The 21,451-nt window shown below is 36.7% G+C and overlaps 1 protein-coding gene across 4 annotated transcripts; it reads left to right on the forward strand.

The window, feature by feature from the left end:
• Nucleotides 1-12,310: 12,310 nt before the first annotated feature.
• On the forward strand, nt 12,311-20,281 carry rnf167 (ring finger protein 167). Of its 4 annotated transcripts, none has more exons than XM_085288711.1 (10): nt 12,311-12,392; nt 15,026-15,156; nt 15,275-15,352; nt 15,445-15,582; nt 15,655-15,742; nt 15,865-15,955; nt 16,438-16,543; nt 17,106-17,199; nt 17,376-17,456; nt 17,640-20,281. In XM_085288711.1, the coding sequence occupies exons 2-10, from the start codon at nt 15,052-15,054 to the stop codon at nt 18,050-18,052; spliced, it is 1,194 nt and encodes a 397-aa protein (XP_085144837.1). In that variant the 5' UTR covers nt 12,311-12,392; nt 15,026-15,051; the 3' UTR covers nt 18,053-20,281. The 4 variants fall into 4 exon arrangements, with proteins under 4 accessions (XP_085144837.1, XP_085144838.1, XP_085144839.1 ...); XM_085288712.1 differs by having other exon boundaries at nt 12,325-12,387; XM_085288713.1 differs by having other exon boundaries at nt 12,383-12,413.
• The last annotated feature ends 1,170 nt before the right edge of the window (nt 20,282-21,451 follow it).

The raw sequence follows: 21,451 nt of genomic DNA on the forward strand, positions 1-21,451 counted from the left end.
CATTTTCTTGAAAACACATAAACGTAGCTTGCTGAAGTCTTAATTCTTACTTGCGTTGCTCAATCATTCGCCATGAATCATTTGTCGGCCTGATTAAATGAAGCAGTTTGACAGTTAAAAGTATTGTTAATTTCCCAGATTTGACCTATAAGCAGTGGACAACCTAACGCACATGTGTTTGTGTGTTTGTGTGTGTATGGTTGCTATAGCCTGATATTATACACTCACTTATGCTCATGCATGTACACAAGGACAAGACTGCTAAAGTTCAAACCAAGCATCAGAATGGGGAAGAAAGGTGATTTATGTAACTTTGAATGTGACGTGGTTGCTGGTAGACAAGCTGTTCTGAGGATTTCAGAAGCTGCTGAACTACTTTTACCACACAATCATCTCCAGGGTTGACAGAAAAAAGAAGGGCTGGGTGAAAATGTCTAGTTGATGTCAAAGGTCAGAGAAGAATGGGAAGACTGCCTAGAGCTGATAGGAAGCCAACAGTAATTCAAACTAGAAAGTGCATTTTCTGAAGAAACTGCAGTGTGAATGCTTGAATCTGAATGTATGCACTGAAATGAATTAATTGCTGAATTTTGAGTTAAAAATATTGAATGAGATTAAAAAAAACAAAAAACAAAAAACGAATTTAACCTGAAAACAAAGGTGCTGAACTGCTAAAAGCTGAAGGTTACACAGAAGAAGGAGTTGGAAAAAAACTGAAAATGTTTTAAATGTAAATTAGAAAACCCTAAGAAATGAGAAAAGAACATTTAGAGTCAGAAAACATCTGAATGAATATTAAAAGGTCATATTCTTTGAATCACTGAATGACTCAAATGTGATCCCTCCACTTTGATCCACACAGTTTAAAAAGTTTAAATGCCTGAGCTTTGAAAGATACGGTGTTGGAAAGAGAACAATAATGGCGACAATTTGAGGGTAAAATGATGGCTTTAACACTGTGGACACAGCAGCAGTTGAAAGAGAAGTGTTTAAGATGAATCTTGGTACAGTGGCAGGCAGAGCTCGTTAAGCAGGCAGGTGTGAGCCTGGTTGCTATAGTGACCGCACCCAATGGCTCCATACACACGTACACAGACATGCGCCTCACTTTTGCTGCTTAAAATGAACAGAAAAGTCAGGCCGAAACAAATCGTTCCCAAATGAAAAGTAAAAGTCGTATTGACAAAATTCTTTCACCGTGAGCGACAGCAGCTTCTAGTCTACTGAATTCTCAGTTTTCATGCCTGTGGAGTTTATTATATGGACGTGGTGACAGTGGAAAGACACCATGCTCTTCTGATTTTCAAACGAACCTTCTGAGCCATTTTAACATTAGAGTCTATGGAAGAGTTGGAGGGAGGAGGCTGTGCATTGGTGACATTTATGAAAGAACCATAACACCTAGTACAATAGTAAACACATTGGATGAAAGAGGACAGCCATGGCTACGTTTTGAGGGTAAAATCATACCTGTAGAGCAAACGCTGCGGACACAGCAGCAGTTTTAAAAAAGATTTTAAGATTAATTTTTTTGCTCCTCTCACTCTAGCAGTTGAGCTGTCTCACTCTAGCCCCAACATTCCGTCCCATACACACCCATTATAAATTTTGAAACGGGTGAAAAAACATCATGAAACTTAAACTGGAACTGAAGAAAAAGTATAATAGATATTGAAAAGATAAATACAAGTTGAATAGTTGAATGTCTTGTCTTCGTTTTAAAGTTTGAATGGTGGCTCTATGTCAATGTATGTGGAAGTAGTAAGAGTTTAAAAATGAGTAAGTTGAATGAGAATTTGAAGGGTCTCCCCATTGAAATACATGGGAAATTTTTGTTGAATAAAGTTGAATAAAATTAAAAATATAAATGTTAAAAATGAGAAAAGTAGAAGCAGTCATGTCCAAAAGAATAGGAATCTAACGATGTTTGAATGGTTTTTCTAAGTTGAACGGTTTTGAAGGAGTTAGATGCCAAAAAACGTACGGAATATATAATAACTAGAAAGTGCATTTTCTGAAGAAACTGCAGTGTGAATGCTTGAATCTGAATGTATGGACTGAAATGAATTAATTGCTGAATTTTGAGTTAAAAATTTTGAATGAGATAAAAAAAAAAAACAACCCGAATTTAACCTGAAAACAACAGTGCTGAACTGCTAAAAGCTGAAGGTTACACAGAAGAAGAAGTTGGAAAAAAGCTGAAAATGTTTTAATTGTAAATTAGAAAAACCTAAGAAATGAGAAAAGAACATTTAGAGTCAGAAAACATCTGAAAGAATATTAAAAGGTCATATTCTTTGAATCACTGAATGACTAAAATGTGATCCCTCCACTTGGACCCACACAGTTTAAAAAGTTTACATCTCTGAGCTTTGAAAGACAAGATGTTGGAAAAAGAACAACGATGGCGACGTTTTGAGGGTAAAATGATGGCTGTGACACTGTGGACACAGCAGCAGTTGAAAGAGAAGTGTTTAAGATGAATCTTGGTACAGTGGCAGGCAGAGCTCGTTAAGCAGGCAGGTGTGAGCCTGGTTGCTATAGTGACCGCACCCAATGGCTCCATACACACGTACACAGACATGCGCCTCACTTTTGCTGCTTAAAATGAACAGAAAAGTCAGGCCGAAACAAATCGTTCCCAAATGAAAAGTAAAAGTCGTATTGACAAAATTCTTTCACCGTGAGCGACAGCAATGTCTAGTCTACCAAATTCTCAGTTTTCATGTCTGTGGAGTTTATTATATGGACGTGGTGACAGTGGAAAGACACCATACTCTTCTGATTTTCAAACGAACCTTCTGAGCCATTTTAACATTAGAGTCTATGGAACAGTTGGAGGGAGGAGGCTGTGCATTGGTGACATTTATGAAAGAACCATAACACCTAGGACAATAGTAAACACATTGGATGAAAGAGGACAGCGATGGCTACGTTTTGAGGGTAAAATCATACCTGTAGAGCAAACGCTGCGGACACAGCAGCAGTTTTAAAAAAGATTTTAAGATTAATTTTTTTGCTCCTCTCACTCTAGCAGTTGAGCTGTCTCACTCTAGCCCCAACATTCCGTCCCATACACACCCATTATAAACTCTGAAACGGCTGAAAAAACATCATGAAACTTAAACTGGAACTGAAGAAAAAGTATAATAGATATTGAAAAGATAAATACAAGTTGAATAGTTGAATGTCTTGTCTTCGTTTTAAAGTTTGAATGGTGGCTCTATGTCAATGTATGTGGAAGTAGATACAGTTTAAAGAGGAGGAAGTTGAATGAGAATTTGAAGGGTCTCCCCATTGAAATACATTATAAATTTTTGTTGAAAAAAGTTGAATAAAATTAAAAATATAAATGTTAAAAATGAGAAAAATAGAAGCAATGTTGTCCAAAAGAATAGGAATCTAACGGTGTTTGAATGGTTTTTCTAAGTTGAACGGTTTTGAAGGAGTGGGCTTTCAAAAAACGTACGGAATAGATAATAATAATAAAATATAATAATAAAGATTAGAAGAACAATACTGTGAATGCTTTTCAAGCATTCACACTAATAAAGATTTGAAGAACAATACTGTGAATGCTTTTCAAGCATTCACACTAATAAACACTCTTTACAAGCAAGGTATGCAGAAAAGCATCTCTGAATGCACCACATGTCTGGGCTACAGCAGCAGAAGACCACACCAGGTGTCACTCCTGTCAGCTAAGAGCAGGAAACTGAAGCTTTTCTGTTAATCAAATTTGGTAAGAGTGTGTTTGTGTGTTTGCTGATAGGGTCTGTACATTTTCTAGGCTCCTAGACAGCTTTAATGCTATAAGAGACTGGACAGGGAGAGAGAAAAAGATCTCCAACAAGTCAACACTTAGTAGATGGAGTTTTGGACTGGTGCCCCTGTGACCATGCAGCACTATTATCCCCGTTCTAGTTTTGATCAGTGCATGTCCTCTGGTGCACACATTAAGCAGCTTCACCACTTTCTATCAAAGAATCACAATGAAAGTAAGTGTAGATTCAAAAGAATTTGAGAAATGTTCGTGCATGCCTTGAGCTCTTCTTATAATATCGGAGTTCACATTTCTCTTTACTTACCAAGTCAGCCCTTGGGTAGAATTGGCAGAATGCTGCTGCTAGACTACTTACTAGTTCAAACACATATCACCCCACTATTATTTTTCCACCAGCGCCGGGTCGTGCCAGGATCCAGATCAAATTTCCCCCTTACACACAGAGAAATAAAAAGTTTGGCTCCTGCATATGAAGCTCAGAGCCACTCATCATCTTAAATTTTGCATTGCCTTTAATTCCAGCATTCTGTGCTCTAAGGTTTAGTAAAGGTCCCCAGTGCCCAAGAACCAGACAAAAACTAATAGCAAAACAGGCCTCAGTGTCAAAGCTGGTCTTGCAACAGCCAAACCTTAAGTAAGGAGGCTGTCCGTTCTGTGAAAGAGAAGTCAAATCTGAAATCTTTTGCTGATTGCCTTTAAAAATCAAGTCTATAGAAGCTAAAGGAGGACTCATGTTGTGTTCACTTTCCACTGAGCTTTTAGGCAAGGCCTCCATAAAAATAACCAGCCTGACTTGGCCCTCATATCATAACTTGTTAAGGCCACGCGAAGCGTTTAAAAGGAATTCCATACATTCATGCCTGACTCTGTGTTGTTGAAGAGTTTCTGAAAATGACGATTTGGAATATATTTATTAAACATAATTCAAGATTCAAGAAGTTTATTGTCATGTACCCAGCAAAACACAAACGGTTATGCAGAGCAATGAAATTCTTACTTTGCAGAATCTTAAATATCAGCAGCTTGTGTTTAAAACATTCATTTAAAACCTGATTTATTAACTCGGTTTCCATAAACTAAAGATTGAAACAGAAATATATGTCTTTAAATTCGAGTTACATTTTTTTACATAATTTTTTGGTGTATTTTGAAGGGTACACAAGGTATCATCTGCCAATGATGCCACTAAAAAAAAGTTAAATCTGAAGAGTTACACATTAACAGGTAAACACATCATAGGTCATTAGTCCACTTTGTATTTCTATTCCTCTAGAAAGCAATTAGATACCACTGTTTTGCCACAGGTGAGACCTCTTTGGACAGCACCTGGAGGATGGAGACGAGGGCTGAGAGGAAAACAGTAGTAATGACATCCCTTTGGGAAAAAAAATGATGCAACGTTGATGAAACTGTGTCCAAAGGGTCATAACCTTTGAGATAATGCAATACAACAATAACTTTTAAGACGCTGACAGCAGAACTTTTATATTTCTAGCTATTCATTTTATATATATATATATATATATATATATAAAACTTTAGTTCCACTCTAAGCATGGTGGGAAAGCTCAAAAAGTTCAAAATATTAACTTTAATTAAACTGTGATCAGCTTTCTATGCAGGTTTATGCCCCTTCAGCTTTACTAGTGACATTTAAAGATAAATACTGCCAATTAAATAGCAATCAGCCACTGTGTATGTCTGTGGGCTTTGGGCTTCTCAAAAGAGACTTTTTCCTAAGATAAGACTGTTTTAAGTTTTGTGTCAACAAAGTGAACCCTCTTTAACTGCTGGCTAAAGCGAAGATGTTTGGGTTACTACAGCTCTTTTGAGGCTGAATATACAGGGTGCAGATAATTCAGGGTGAAAGGAGCCTGTGAACTAATTTGACTAAAATCTAAACTTCATCTAAGTAATCTGGCTTATGAGACAAAGAAATCGATTGCTATTGGATGCTGCAGCACAAAAAGAGAAAAAGAAAAAATGGAGACACGTGAACCTATTTGGTTCTAGCTCAGGGATATTGCTTATCTCAAAGTCTGTTGGCAGAACCTTGTGTTTAAGGTGCTCACATTAGAGAATAGGCAGTCAGAAAATGCCCAGCATAGCAAGGCACTGATTTCTTTAAGACCACTTTGGACGATCAAACTTCCAAACTCATCTCTCTAACCAAGAGAAATGGAAAATTAAATCTTTGTCCGTAATTCGAAAGCTTCTGCTTCACTAAAGAATACCGCCCACACAGTTCTTCTCATTTTTTTAGGCTTGTCACCTAACCTGACCAGAGTCCATGCTCCCTTAAGCTTTACATAGCACTGATCTATTCACAACCACACAGCATAAGAGACTGTAATGTGATCTAATGGCGACAACTGCACTTTCTATGATTCAATTTACATTTGATTAAACATTCTCTTTAAAACTGGTTTGACAAATGTTCATGTCACCCGACTTCCACTGAACTTGTGTGCAAAAATAATAAAACCTAAACAAATATGCTGGAAAACATTCGTGCTTTGCAAGGAAAAATCACTGTTGTTTACAAGCTACTCTCTTCAGTAAATGTTGAAATGAGATACAGAAATACATGTGTTATGGGAGAATGCATTCTCAGTCATTTAACATAGAAAGAGACGGCCTGTGTGCTAATGCCAGCAAGCAGTGAAGGCTTGTGCATGCTTTCAATTACATTTATAAGTCAGATTCTTGTCTCATGACTTTTAGACACGAGGTGGGCACAGTAATCTAATTTTCTTAAATGTGATTGAGGAAAGCATGAACTCCTAACAGTGCTTGTAGTTCCATAATATAAAACCCAGTGACCAGTGTGCTGCTTCGTATTGTGTCCTCTGCTCCGTTCTGACTGAAACAGACAGATCCACACCGAACCGTCATTTCTGGTGCAAAACTGAGAGACGCGAGAATGTTTTGTTACCGTGTGATTGTTTTGGCACTTTTGGTTGTCTTACTGCTAAATGGTAAGTATTTCTGCAGATCTCTGCAGATTTTTTTTCTGCCCAGTTAATGACCAAGAGGGGTTGAAGTTTTTCAAGCTTAAAGCAAAAGGATTTTACCTAAAACTACAGTAAATTTCTTTCTTTCTTTTTTTTCTAAATTACAGTTGCTCTAAATGAGGCTGCATCCTTCCCGTGGTCTTGCCCCAGTCTAAGTGGAGTATGTAGAAAGGTTTGCCTCCCAACAGAGTTGTTCTTTGGACCTCTGGGCTGTGGGAAAGGCTTCCTGTAAGTGTTAATGTTCATGTGCAGCATGTGAGTACATCACTGTATATGTATAGTTGCTAATACACACTTTTTCAATGTTATTCTTAGGTGTTGCGTGTCTCACTTTCTATGAGGAAAGCATGTCTGGACTGTATCTGCACTTCTGAAGTCAGAGATACCAGATGACTTACCAAGCCTGACAGAGGATGAGGCAAACAGAAAGCACTGTTGTGGAGGGTTGAATTTAGCATTCTAACTCTATGTAACATGGCAGACTTTGTAATATTAAATTAACTTCTTGTGTTAACTTGTTGGGCTTTTTTTTTGCAGCTAAATTAAGGGTGAATTCTTACAAAAACATTTTAGCTTGATTGTATTTTTTGAATCTAACTTTGGATTATTAGTAAGAATGTGATTCAAATTTGGTCTGAAACAAGAAATCTTCTAATACTCTGCCTCATGTTAAGGTTTGGTTTATTTTAACTCATATGGGCTTTTTATGGTTTAAAATGGAGCACTGTAACAAAAAACAATTTCCCCCAGGGATCAATAAAGTATTCTGATTCTGATTCTGATTCTGATTATCCATTAAGTCCAATCAAAAGGGGGACTTGGGGCCCCTGAAAACACAGAATGTGGATTAAAAAAAAGAACTACTTTCCCATAAATATCACATTTAATAATTGAAGATACCTCCATGGGAATCCTTTTCAACCTGAACCTTTTTAACCGTGATAATATGGCTGATCTAATTCAATAAGTTGCATGCTTTCAGTAAAATGGGAGCACAAGGCCATTAATAGCCAAAGCTACATCTCATGGCAGACAGTTTATTACCACAAGTGCAATTTACAGTACACACAACACTGCTCCGTAATATATAACGACACAGTAACAAACCTCAGGTTATAAATTTCATTTTCTACTTGATTTCCTGCAGTTTGAAATATTTTTTATGGCAGAAGATTGTTTATAACACAAAATCCAGCGATATCTGCTATATTATATTACCATAAAAGAAATAGTAGCAATTGTAGAAAATTTTAAAAATAAAAAATCTACTGACTGTGATGGTATAGACATGGTTATAATTAAAAAGACTTTAGATTGTATAAGTATTCCTCTTTTTAATCTTTCGCTACAATCAGGAGTATTTCCTGATCGAATGAAAGTGGCAAAAGTGATACCCTTATATAAATCAGGAGATAAGCATAGTTTTAACAATTATAGGCCAGTGTCTCTTTTGTCACAGTTTTCAAAAGTGCTTGAAAAACTCTTTGCGCAAAGACTTGATAGTTTTATTGAAAAATATCAACTAATAAATGAAAATCAATTTGGATTTCGTAAGAATAGATCAACGGCATTAGCATTGTTGACTTTCATTGACGATATTTCATCTGCAACCCATAATAATAAATATACAGTGGGGGTATTTGTTGATTTAAAAAAAGCTTTTGATACGTTACAACATTCTATTTTGATTTCTAAATTGTATAACTATGGTGTGAGAGGAGTGGCATTGAATTGGTTAAGGAGTTATTTAGAAAATAGGTTGCAATATGTACATTATCTCGGCAATACTTCTGAAAGATTGGAGATTGTATGTGGCGTTCCTCAAGGTTCTATTTTGGGACCTAAACTTTTTAATTTATATATCAATGATATCTGTGACGTATCAAAAAGGTTAAATTCTATTTTATTTGCAGATGACACAAATTTTTATTGCTCTGGAGAGAATTTGAAAGATTTGGTTGAAATTATGACTTCTGAGATGTTAAGATTTAAAAAATGGTTTGATGTAAATAAATTATCTTTGAATCTGACAAACACGAAATTCATGATATTTGGCAATCGTGTAAAGGAGGATGAAGTCATTATGTCCATTGATGGAGAATTGATTGAAAGAGTTACTGAATTTCGTTTTTTGGGTAGTAGATGAAAATTCGACGTGGAAATCTCATATTGAGTATATTAGAAAGAAGATGGTTAAAAGCATTTATATTTTGGGAAATGTAAGAGATTTATTAGATTATAAAACAATGTGTATTTTATATTTTTCATTGTTTTTCTCATATTTTAGTTACTGTGTTGAAGTTTGGGGGAATACATATGAGAATACTATAAAACCTCTAAACTTATTACAGAAGAAAGTGATACGAATGATTCATAATGTTAAATATAGAGAACATACAAATAAATTATTTATAAAACACAAAGATTAATGAGTACAACGGTTAGGGGTATACGACTGTGGAACTCTCTTCATTATAATTTAAAGAATTGTATAAGTTTACATTGTTTTAAAAAGTGTTATGTGCTTAAAACGATAACTCAATATGAAGAATGTGAATGAAATTGGAGTTCATTGAAAAAGGATCCTTTATAATTTTTTGTTTTATTTATTTAATTTTATTTTTCTCCTTGTTACTATGTGGAGTGGTATATTCTGATTTACAAAATTTGTTGTTTGGTTTGGGTTAGGACCGGAGAGAAATGTTAATATTAGTTTGTTCCCTGATTTTTGGTGCCCACTTGTAATATAAGTTGGATTGTAGATAGGGGGCAGGGTTTAATAAGAATATTTTCTTCTTCCTGCTCCTTTTCACACATGGTTGTAGTGCTTTATTGATAGAAAGTGTGGTTGGTTTGTTTGATCTGTTGTACCAAGTGTGAAATAAATAAATAAATGAAATGAAATGAAATTATTAGTGTTTTCTGGCTGCAACAAATAAACAATATGGCAAAATTTCAAGAAACGCTTTCAGTGTCTTTCAGTGTCTAATCCCCTTTGAGTCAGGGTCTGTGCACATAACTGAGCTTTAAGAGCCTGAGCCACTGGGATTGTTACAGCAGACTGCATCTCAGGTGATGGGCTTATAACTCCAAAGGTAAGTAGCTTACTGCAGAGAAGTTTAGGAGGTGTGGCTTTCTTTATCATGTTTTTAGACTTTGCTGTATGCTGACAAAGCTGCACAGACAGGTTGCTGTAACAAAAGGGAGAGAAACACATTCATAAAACAGTTCCTTCAATCTTCTCATAAAGAGTGCAAAAAGCTTTAAGTGCATTACGATACCTTATGTATGAACCTTCATGCGTTTGTTCACTTTCTGCGATTTTCATTTTATCTCATCAATTTAAAAAAAAATCCTTCCCATTCTTCACCACGGCATATTGGTCGTGGTGAAGAATGGGGGCTGTTTTTCACAGCAGTCGTAGGGCGAGAGGCGAGGTACACCATGGACACCACCATGATGTCCATCACAGAGAGACAGACAACCATCTTCACTCATAAACATTTTATATCTCCCTTTCACTATTTGTTTTTAAGTTAGTGTAGTCTCACTTAGTTTCCACAGCGAATTTTCTTCTTTCATTTGAGTTTTTCTTGTGGGAAAATCTTTAGTTTCAGTGTTAGTTTTATTCATTTTTATTATTAATGGAGCCGTACATTTGAGAGCCATTCAGGAAAAACAGTCCAGATATTAAAATAAAAACTCAACCTTTTGAAAGCAGCTGACTCACTCAGAGTCTCAATAAACACGTCCATCAAAGCCTCATCAGGAAAGTTGTAATATTTGTTTTTTTTTTAAACCAAACTAACAAATAAAACTAAAACTAAGCATAATTTCCTCTTTATTTATTTTTATTTTTTATTTTATTTAGCTTTATTTAAGTCTTGGGGCCATCATGATGCAAAATTTCATATCCCCAGTGTCATTTGTTTCCTTAGTGTCAAAAAGCAAGCTATTAGCATGCACGGATTCTATGTTTTTAAGCAAGAAAATCACTGCTATCAGCATCATTATCGTAGAAAGCAACAGGGTAAAAATAGGGAAAGAAATTTAACATTTAACAGTGTATGGACACGTTTAATACAGCTGCTGATTTTTGTCCAAAAGCTCATCCAAATGTAGATTCTTTGTCATTCTTTTATAACCGCTGTGCTCTGATACTCCTATGACTAGCCTGACACTACTGGTGAAAAGCTGCATTTTTACACAAAAGAGAGTGGGTCCATTTTCCTAGTATATATGCAAGCTTTATTTATTTATTTTGCTTGGAGTTATTATTTGTACTACAGCTGATTTCCCTTGAAGATAAGGTCCTGGCATCAGACTGACAACAGCAAAAACACTGCATGTGATACTACAGAGATCCTACCACTTGAGGGCAGCACTGAAGTACTATCCACATGCAGCAGACTTCCTTAAGCAGGATAAATTAAAACCTTATTTCCTCGTACAACATAACTGTACATAGTCTACACACAATACACACATAAAACATTATATACTTCACCAACAAAGACAAAAAAAATGCATTTTGTACATTGAATAATCACTGTGTGATTATCAGCCCTCTACATTCCTCCCTCTAAAATAATCTATTTATATTTGTTTGTAAACTGAGTAATGCTTGACCATTAATTCCACTGTTAAACTGTTCCCTCATTAAACTGTTCCATGATTTTATGCCACATGTGGATATAGAAAAAGTTCTTTTCGTAGTCCAAATTCTTTGTATCTTAGAATTTGTTGTACCCCTTAAGTTGTAGCCATTCATCTCTATCACAGAACAATTTCTGAATGGTTTCTGGCAACAATTTATTCCTTACATTCATGCTGTTTTGAATTAAAGAATTTTACTGTTAAAAAATTGGATCAATTTGTTTATAAAACTTTACATTACTAACAATTCGCATGGATCTTTGTTTTGTTTTTGTTGTTGTTTTTTCAATACATACGGTGATTGTAATGACCTTTGATGAGTATTTTCTCCACACAGTAACATAACAATTTAAAACCAAAGAATTGTAAAGGATGTAAAGTGTTTTTTGATGTCTCACATGCCTCACTTTAGGCAAGACTGAAATGCTTTAACACAGTTTGTTTTGAATATCATTACTGTGAGATCCGTGTATACTATTGATATCTTAACCAGCTAGTTAGCAATCCATTATTTATTTAATAATTTATTCCAATACCTTTACACTTTGCACATCGCACATATATGCTATACATTTTGCTATTGTCTGTAATGTCTGTTTTTCTATGCTATTTACACTGAGAGCAAAGATAAAAACTTAGCCCGATTACTATATTTGGCCAATAAAGCTGATTCTCAGGAATTTAGTTTCATGCACTCGTTCTATGTTGAAATCTTATATTTGTACTTGAAATTGATTTTTGTTTTCATTTTACTGTAACCAAAGGTTTTAAACACTCAATAGAGCTTGCAAAACTCCCGTCTACTGTTTCACACTCCAGTCCAATAGGTGGCGGTACAGCAGCTGAACGCTGGTCTGCCAACCACCAACAGAACCTAGACTACGAGCGAGGAAGACACCGAAGAAGAAGCAATAACAAACAAACCTAGCAGCTGTAAGGTAACACAACTTGGTGGAAGTGTATGTTGTCTTTATTCGACGTATCATCGGTTTTTGTTTTGTTAGTTCTCTATAAAACGTTGTGAATGGGCTGCGCAATAGATATATGAGTATCTGTTACGAAGACATCGTAGCTGTTATCTAACGTCAGCTAATACTAGCCAGACGGCAACTAACGTTTAGTTAATCCTCGCTGTGTTTGTCGTTTTGTCGTGGAAATATTAACTCTTTAGAGATAATTGGGGAGTATAAAAGCAAAATAAGTGTTATATATTAAAAAAACACGGTTATATGTGAGAATCTCAGGTGAGGTCACAAACCTCCCACTGCACTTATTAGCGGAATACTGAGGTATGTCCTTCCCACACTATAAACACATGAGATAATGTTACTTGTGCTTTGGTCAGAGTTAAGGAGAAACTGACCTTAACTGTATGCTAATCGCATTTCAGCTAGTCAGTCTACTTTGACCTTTGACCTAACTGCATAGTTAAGTCATGAGTTTTATTGTTGCGACAGAGCCTATGCAAAGATACCAGGCTAACTTCCTGTAAACAACAAAAGCGACAAAAAGTTGCTACATTCCTGTTTTGTTAGAAAGACAGGAGACAGTATAATTGATGTAAATATGTAAAAATTGTGTATGTTTCTGTGTCTTGTGTACTGTTTGTTTGTATATGTGTCTTTCTTGCTGCTGTTACACCCAAATTTCCCCTTGTGGGACAATTAAAGGATCATTCTATTCTATTCTATTCTATATGGGTTAAATGGCTAACTAGTGACACAAACCATATGTGGCCTTTGGGGAATGTTACTATCTTGCTAAAAAGAATCTCACTTGTTTTACCTCATCCTAGCGAGCGTGTTGTCGTTTAAAATCTCTTTTTCTTGAAGTATGCGTATACATGTACGTGCATTCAGATTCCGCATTGTTGAGTACACTTTGAGTCAACTGGCTTGTTTTCATCTGTACCAGTATAAGGGCCTTGAATGTATACTGTGCGTATTCATACTTTTCCATGTAAAAGGGTGTTTATTTGTGGGTGATATGTGGAGAATATGTAGATGTAGTCTACTTCAGATCCGTGGTTCTTCTGATTTGCATGTGAGTGGTAAATCACAAAGCTTCCAAACAACTGGTTAGATTACTTATCTGTGTTAAAGTGATAAAAAGTGGAGTGTCAACAAAGCAAACCTCTGGAAACTGCAAACAGTCAGTGAACTTAAGTGTTTTATGTAAACATGCTCCTTTGCTTGTGAAAATGCCAATTAGCTTGGGTTAAAAGAAGTCAAATGAGGACAACAACATGGCAATAACCTCCAAAAGTACTTGTCTTGCTACTCCATAACAATCTAGTTCGTGTAAATGCGTGATGGTGGGTTACTTCATTCTTTGTTGATGAATCAGGTTACAGATTTACTTAGATTGAACTATTTGAATTTGCATAATAAGGCATCACATAGATTTCTGTGGTGAATCTTTGCAGAGCCTGCGACGTAACCTACATGATGGCTGCCAGCTTTTATGCTTGTGCGTGGTGCGTCATGTGTTAATTATCACATTTTATGTGCGGTGCCATCCAGTAGAAACAAATAAAATTCTGGCACTTTTTTCCCCTCCTCTTTCTCCATTCTTTGTTCTGGTCAGTTTTTTTTTTTCTTTTTGTTTTTTTTCCAGGGCAAAAATATTCGCTCCTCTAGTTTTTCCACTTTGCTCATTCTATCACGCCCATCCCAACAATGTCAGCAATCTCCCTTGTGGAATTTGCTGACATTTGAGAGAATTATTGTCTAAAGGTGAAGAAAGATGCCCAACGGATTTACTTTACCAAATGGACCATCCCAGCCTTACCGTATTGGTCTATTTGATTCACCTTTTATTGTTTATTTTATTTTCACTTGCTAAATACTGGACAGACTTGACTGGGGAAAAGAAAGGGGAGAAAAAATGAGGGAAAGAAAAACAGCGGGGAAGAGGGACGGGGATAAAGGGCAAAGGGCAAAAAATAAACAAAATAAGCAGACAAAAAATACATATATCGATCACCTGTTGAGAAAGAAAAAAGAGAAAACAAGCAGAAGAAAAAAAAAGAGCAACATAATAAACAACATCACGATGATCTATGGGAATATCACAGTAAATACTAAACATTATTGTGCAGCACGTAAGATCGACAGCGCACAGTGTGCTTTGAGGTAGGAGCCAAAAAGGGTGTAGTTTGTGTGTGTGAGCACCCGTGTGTACACCTGTGAGCATGAGTGCGCTTGTATTTAAAAGGTTCCTTCATGTAATGATCTGCTAGAGGATGTTGGGAGCCACAGTCCTTATATTAATGCTGTAACTACTTGTCCTCATATCTAGATCATGATTGTTATTCTCTGAAATAAAATAAAAACTGTTGAAAAGGTAGCCAGAAATGCACAGGAGGAATCATCAGTACTGAACAGGCCAATCACAATAGCTGGAGGCTGTGCACACCCAACTACAATATTTGTAGGGAGGTGCCCGTCAGATGATGGGGTAGGTCACTTTGTTGGGTTTCAGAAGGGATTGTGGTTACAATGTAGCTATGGTGTAGATTTCCTGCTGAAGCATAAATCTCTAGTTCAACATGACTACTTCTTTTTTATAGATTAGTTCAACTGTAAGTAACCAAGGATGGTGCAGCTTGGCTGTCGGTGCATGGGAACTCGACTGAGTGTGCTTATACTGGTTTTCTGCAGCATACTGCTCCCCTTGCCTACAGATGCCTATATATATGCTGTAAGTAGAATTGGAGTTTTAAATCATATAATTTGGTAACCTTTGTTTGGAAAGATGAGCCTCAGACTCTTATGAAACTTTTGCCTGTTCTCATAGTGTTTGTATATTGTATTTACAGCATTATAGCAATATTACCAAAACATTTGATGACCGCATTGCTTTGTTTGGATCTGCACTTCCAAAGGATGGAATAATGGTGAGAACTGAGTGTTGAAGGAGGAGTACAGATGGTAAAATGCAGGTCGATTTCTTTTATAATGATGCTTTTTTTTTTTCTTTGTATCTTAGGGAGTTTTGGTTGCCTCTCATCCAGCTAATGCTTGCACAACAATAGACCCTCCCCCACCACTGCCCCCATCTTTTAATGCCACAACTACCAAATTTGTTGTTCTCATCAAACGTTATGACTGTAACTTTGATATAAAGGTAAGCAGAGTTTAACACTGAATATTTGTTGTCTGAGAAGCACACTGCTCTAATGTAAGGAACTTGTTTCAGGTTTTAAATGCACAGCAAGCTGGATACGATGCCGCAATCGTTCACAACATTTATTCAGAAATTCTGCTCAATATGAACTACAGCAATGGTAATTATTTGTGCTATTATAAACATGGGAAAACAAATATTACAAATATAAATATTTGCTATTGTACTGTCCTACTGTGTGTGTCTGATTCCTGTTGTTTTGTATTTTTTTTTCTTTTTCAGAAACTATTGCAGAACAGATTAATATTCCCTCTGTATTCGCCAGCTACTATGCCTCGCACATTCTTAGGAATTACATAATTCCGGAACAGGGGTAAGGAAGAACAATACCAGTAATATTAAACATAAACTGTAGATTAAACCAACTTTTTATTGTCAGCATTAGATTTGTACCAATCTGGAAACCATTTGGCTTGGCTGCTGATTTAGCTTCTCAGGCAAAGGCCAGTTTTCAGACTTTCCACTGTAGCGAGCTTATATCTTTGTCTGTTATCATGTCACGTGACTAATGCAGGTAAATAAGAAAGAGAATTCTGTTAATCAAATTGCATCTGTGATTGTCAAATGCTTTTGAGATTGAATTTCTGCAAAGTTTTCGCTCTTTTGCTCTGCAACCTCAAACACTGTTGGTCCACAGACCTTAGATTGCAAAGGGAAACCAGAAGGTTTCCAGTACAGACACTTTGCCTACAGAATTTACATATGGAAATGTATAACCTGTAGGCAGATCTGTTTATATGTATTAGGTTTGCAGAAACAAACATATTTCTACTTTTTTCTTTTCTTGACTTGTAGGGCGTATGTGATTCTCAAGCCAGACTTTCCTTTTCCGCTTTCCTACTACCTTATTCCCTTCACCGGAGTAGTGTGCCTGATCATTCTTGTGATGTCTGTTGTTTTCGTAAGTATATGCATGAATTGATCTTTTCTGGGTTGTTTATACAATAACACATGATGAAAGTAGACCAGAGGTAGTAGAGGCTTTTTGTGTTATAAAAGAGTGACCTAACTGTAGCTCAACATATCTCTGTGTGTTTATTCTAATCCAGCTTCTTAGTATCTAATGATAGATGTCAAACATGAACACAAAGAACAAACCCAGTGATGTCTATTAGGCAGCTTTTATTAAACTTACAGAAATGAATCTGGTTATTTTCCACTTGCGTAATGTCACCTTCACTTTATCGGTCTCGCCTCTCTGCTCAGCTTAGCTTAATGTGTGGCAAAGTGAGGGGCAGATGAAGAAGAGCACACATGAATAGAGCCTGCCACAAACGCATCAGAGGAGAGAAACGACCCTTTTTGTAATAATGAGTACATGAGCATTAAGCAGTTCTCCCCCATTTATTTATTTGTTATTTCTTAGGGAGGCAGGCCATGAGGGTTAAGGGAAGTGTTGAGACACCACTGTAAATCTTTTTTCCATCGATAAAACTGAGCTTTTTTTTTTTTCCATATTTCAGATTACACGATGTGTACAATACAGAAAAAGGCTGAGAAAAAATCGTTTGTCCAAGGAACAGCTGAAACGCATTCCAATACACAAGTTCAGTAAAGGTAACCATTTTTGCTGTTATTATAATAAATAATTTTTTTAAATATTAAGAAGTGACGGTAAATTTGAAGGCTGCGTTTTATTTTTTTAATCATTTGGGAAGACTTTTACGTGCGTTGAGAGTTACATGCCTGTTTATGTCTAATGATGTGAGCTGGTAACATTCAGTCTCTTTCAGGGGATGACTATGATGTGTGTGCAATATGTCTGGATGAGTATGAAGAAGGGGACAAGTTGCGTGTTTTGCCTTGTTCACATGGTAAATATCTGATATTCTGTGTTGATGAGGCACTGAACTTTTTTTTTAAGTGCTCAATCATCTAATCCCATCCTATTTTCTAAAATATGAATTTTTTATCTTTTAAAAACTCTTGTTTAGTATTTTAATCGTCATCCTCTGGTAGGTTTTTCATAACTTCCTCAAAATGTTTTTGATTTTCAGCCTATCACTGCAAATGCGTAGACCCGTGGCTCACACAGACCAAGAAGACGTGTCCAGTGTGCAAACAGCGCGTTACCCGCAACAACCCTGAGCAGTCCGAGTCTGAGTCTGAGACAGAAACTGGAGGACGTGGAGAGGAAGAAGGACCAGAAGGTGACGCAGACTCGGAGCGCACTCCTCTGCTTCGACCCTCCAACCCGGGGTCACCCACAGGAAGCCCAGGGGCCTACTCAGCCACCACCACCACAACTACCGCCCAGTGCCTCACCTCCCCTGCACACTGCAACTCACCCATCCTAGGTTATGAAGGTTGCTACTCACCGGTGGAGGACACAGACTCAGAATGTGATGACACAGGAGAGGGCAGGCACCACTCTGACGATGACACAGCTCAGCTCATTGGTAGGGACTGAGAGGAGATCTGATGGCCAGAAATTAGCTACAATGAGATTATTTAGTTTGACCAGAAGGACAAAAAAAAGTTTCTATCCTCATACGTATTGTTATTGGGGAAAAAAAAATTAAATTGTTTTCAGATTTGTGGCAAGCTTGACAGTTAGTTAGTTCACTGATTTAGTGCTGATTGTTAAAAATCTGTCACCCAATAACCAGTGGAGTTCTTTCAAGTGTCATAACAAATGCAGAACCTGCGGTTGGTCAGTTTTACCAAGTGCAATGTTGAGCATAAACCACTGAAATCCACACATTTACTGTAGTTCATTAGCTTTCAAGCATGATGTCCGCTGTAACTGGATCACTAGTGCAGTACAAAATGTCCAGATCACTTACCGATTCCCTTTTAGGCAAGAGTGAAATGTCCATAGATGACGTCTTCGTGGCCAAAGTTGTGCAAAAATGGGATGGGATCTTACCTTGTGCAAGGTTCTGTTTAGGATTAGTATAGAGTATGAAGGATTTATGTTGTCTTAAAATTAATCATTCCTGTCTTTTATTTTTTTTCTAACAAGGATAATGGGGTAATATTTGTCTTCTTTTTATATTGTAATACCCCCAGTTCTGTTTTCACACATTTTAACTTTGCATCCAAGTTTTCTGAAATATGAGAAGTTAATATTGAATTAAGTCACAGTAAAATATAGGAGATATGTAACGTTACTGCTGCTTTTACATTGTTAATACTCTGCGGTTGTGGACAGTTTAAGGAAACTATTTTTTAGCTTTATACAGTTTGTTGATCAAACTCAGGTTTACACTCCAATAAATTGTTGGTGGCGATAAGAATAAGGTAATGGGGTTGTGGTCTTGTAAAGTGTTTTAGCGTTTTTCCTCGAATCTGTTTAAATGTATGTAATTAAGTTTTTTCTTCTTTCATTTTTTTTTTTGTTTTTATTTTTTATACAACAAAATAGAAAAGAAAAAATTGTAGAACGATAATGTGAGAAACTGGGACACAGGTGGTGGTTTTAGGAAAAGCAGAGCATTGCCTTCTACTGGCCTTCATCTACATGTCTGTGTTAAATGTCTGGAAATTGAACAAGATTGATTGACTCTCCACCCACACTGCTCTTATCGAGCTGTCTTTAAGACTGCTCTTATTCATCAGTGTGAACATCTGTCGGTGTGTTTTTCTTGGGCGATCGTGGCTCAAGAGTTGGGAGTTCGCCTTGTAATCGGAAGGTTGCCGGTTCGAGCCCCGGCTTGGACAGTCTCGGTCGTTGTGTCCTTGGGCAAGACACTTCACCCGTTGCCTACTGGTGGTGGTCAGAGGGCCCGGTGGCGCCAGTGTCCGGCAGCCTCGTCTCTGTCAGTGCGCCCCAGGGTGGCTGTGGCTACAATGTAGCTTGCCATCACCAGTGTGTGAATGTGTGTGTGAATGGGTGGATGACTGGATATGTAAAGCGCTTTGGGGTCCTTAGGGACTAGTAAAGCGCTATATAAATACAGGCCATTTTTTTTAAATAATCAAAAATAAATTGCTTTCCACATGTTTGGCTCCTGTAACGATAACGTAAGCTCGCATAGTCATGCTTGATTTGCACCTGAAAGCCGAGCAGCTGTGGTTTGATTCTCCACTTTCTGAGATGAACTTGGTGAGGTCTTTGCCCTTGATGTTTTTCAAAGAGACGTACAGCTGGAAACCTTTTAAATCTGTTTCTGAATGAATAGGGCTGTCATATCAATACATTCCTTCATTACTGACTAAAAGACTCGACACTTCTAAGATCTCTTTGGGACTTGTTTGCAATAGTCTGTATTGTAAAATATAGAAACTCCTCCTTTTTACAAAATACTTAAACTATCTTTTGTACTGTACTTTTTTTTTTTTTTGCTCTTTATGTCTCAGTTTTAGAGACTGTTCACCGAAACACTCAAACATTATAATGCCCACTCATTTTTTCATTCTTTGTTCTTTGTTTTTTAGACTGTGCCTAGGTTATCAGACTTAAATAATAAATGTATAGTGTCAAGTGTAATTCCATGTGTAAAGCAGGATTGGGAATCTTTCAGATGTTGAAACACTATCCGTGAAAAGCTGCAATAAAGATCTTGTTTGTGGAAGGGTTAATGATATTAAAGTAGGACTGTGTTACTGTTCGTTTAAATGAGAACACTTAAGTAGATCTTCCTTACAAATGATTATTGATGTGATCATTTTATTAATAAAGCCACTTGAAAAGTTTTGACTTTGTTACTTTGTTATTAGAACACCTGCTATCTTTTATAAATATTTGCAATATAGTAAGGTCAGTAATGTATTATAATAATATTTAAACCATGCTTTTATCAGCTGAGCTGTTCTCATCTGACGTTTTCGTTAGTTACTCTTCTGGTTTTCAGTCTCCTTCTAGTCCTCCAGAAGGGGGAAAATATACCCCCACCTCACTGTTTGTTTGTTTTTTAAAGTTAATCATTAAAAATAATGTTTTACTAATGATCCAAGTTGAATTTAAGTGAAAAAAAACAGCATTATTAAACATATTTTTCCTATATAGTAAATATTAATCAGCTTCCTTTCCTCCATGTTTTCCCAAAGTTACTCATTTTTGTCCTCCTGCAGAGTCTGTGCTCATGGTCAGCTGATGCAACTTTAGTCAAGAGAGCAGCAGAGCTGACATTTCTTGGTGCAAATTACATCTGAAGATGCATCTGCTGATTTCTTAAAGGCGCTCTTTGACTGGAGCATGGAGAGGAGTAGAACCTTAATTGACGTTACTTCCCTGGGTTTTTTGCATAATTACACTGAAAACCACCCCGATGCATTTCAGATTAAACAGTTAAGATGTGATTCAAGTGCAGACTTTTTGCTGGTTTTGCAAAACTACTTCATTAACACCCACAGTCCCCTGTTTTCAGAGGCTCAAACGTAATTGGACAACGCAACATAATGTTAAGCATAAGCATGCTGTATTGGCTTTAGGTCGGGTGACTGATGTGGCCTTTGGCGAATATCCCATTTTAGCAAACTGTTGTTTTTGTGGTTTGCTTTGTGTTGTTATCCATTTGCACTGCGTAGCATCGTCTGATCAGTTTTACAGCATTTCGCTAAATCTGGGCAGAGGGTACAGCTCTGAACACTTCACAGTCCATCCTGCTCCTTCTATCAGCAGTCCCATCATCAGCACACACAATTTATATAGTCCCTCTGGCACCTCATGCCATAACACTGCCTCCATCATGTTTGACAAATGTTGTGGTTAGCCGTGGCTCATTAGCTCTTTCTTTCTTCCTTTCTCATAATTCTGTCTTTCTATCATCCTCGTTTAATCTAACAAAAGGTTTTTTTACTATTATTTTATTTATATTATTTCACTAGAATTTCATCTCCTTTAGATGTTTTTTGTTTTGTTTCT

The sequence above is a fragment of the Mchenga conophoros genome, linkage group LG10 (assembly GCF_057382185.1).
Source record: "Mchenga conophoros isolate Kocher_MC1m ecotype Shallow Benthic linkage group LG10, M_conophoros_male_GT1.1, whole genome shotgun sequence".
Classification (NCBI taxonomy): Eukaryota; Metazoa; Chordata; class Actinopteri; order Cichliformes; family Cichlidae; genus Mchenga; species Mchenga conophoros.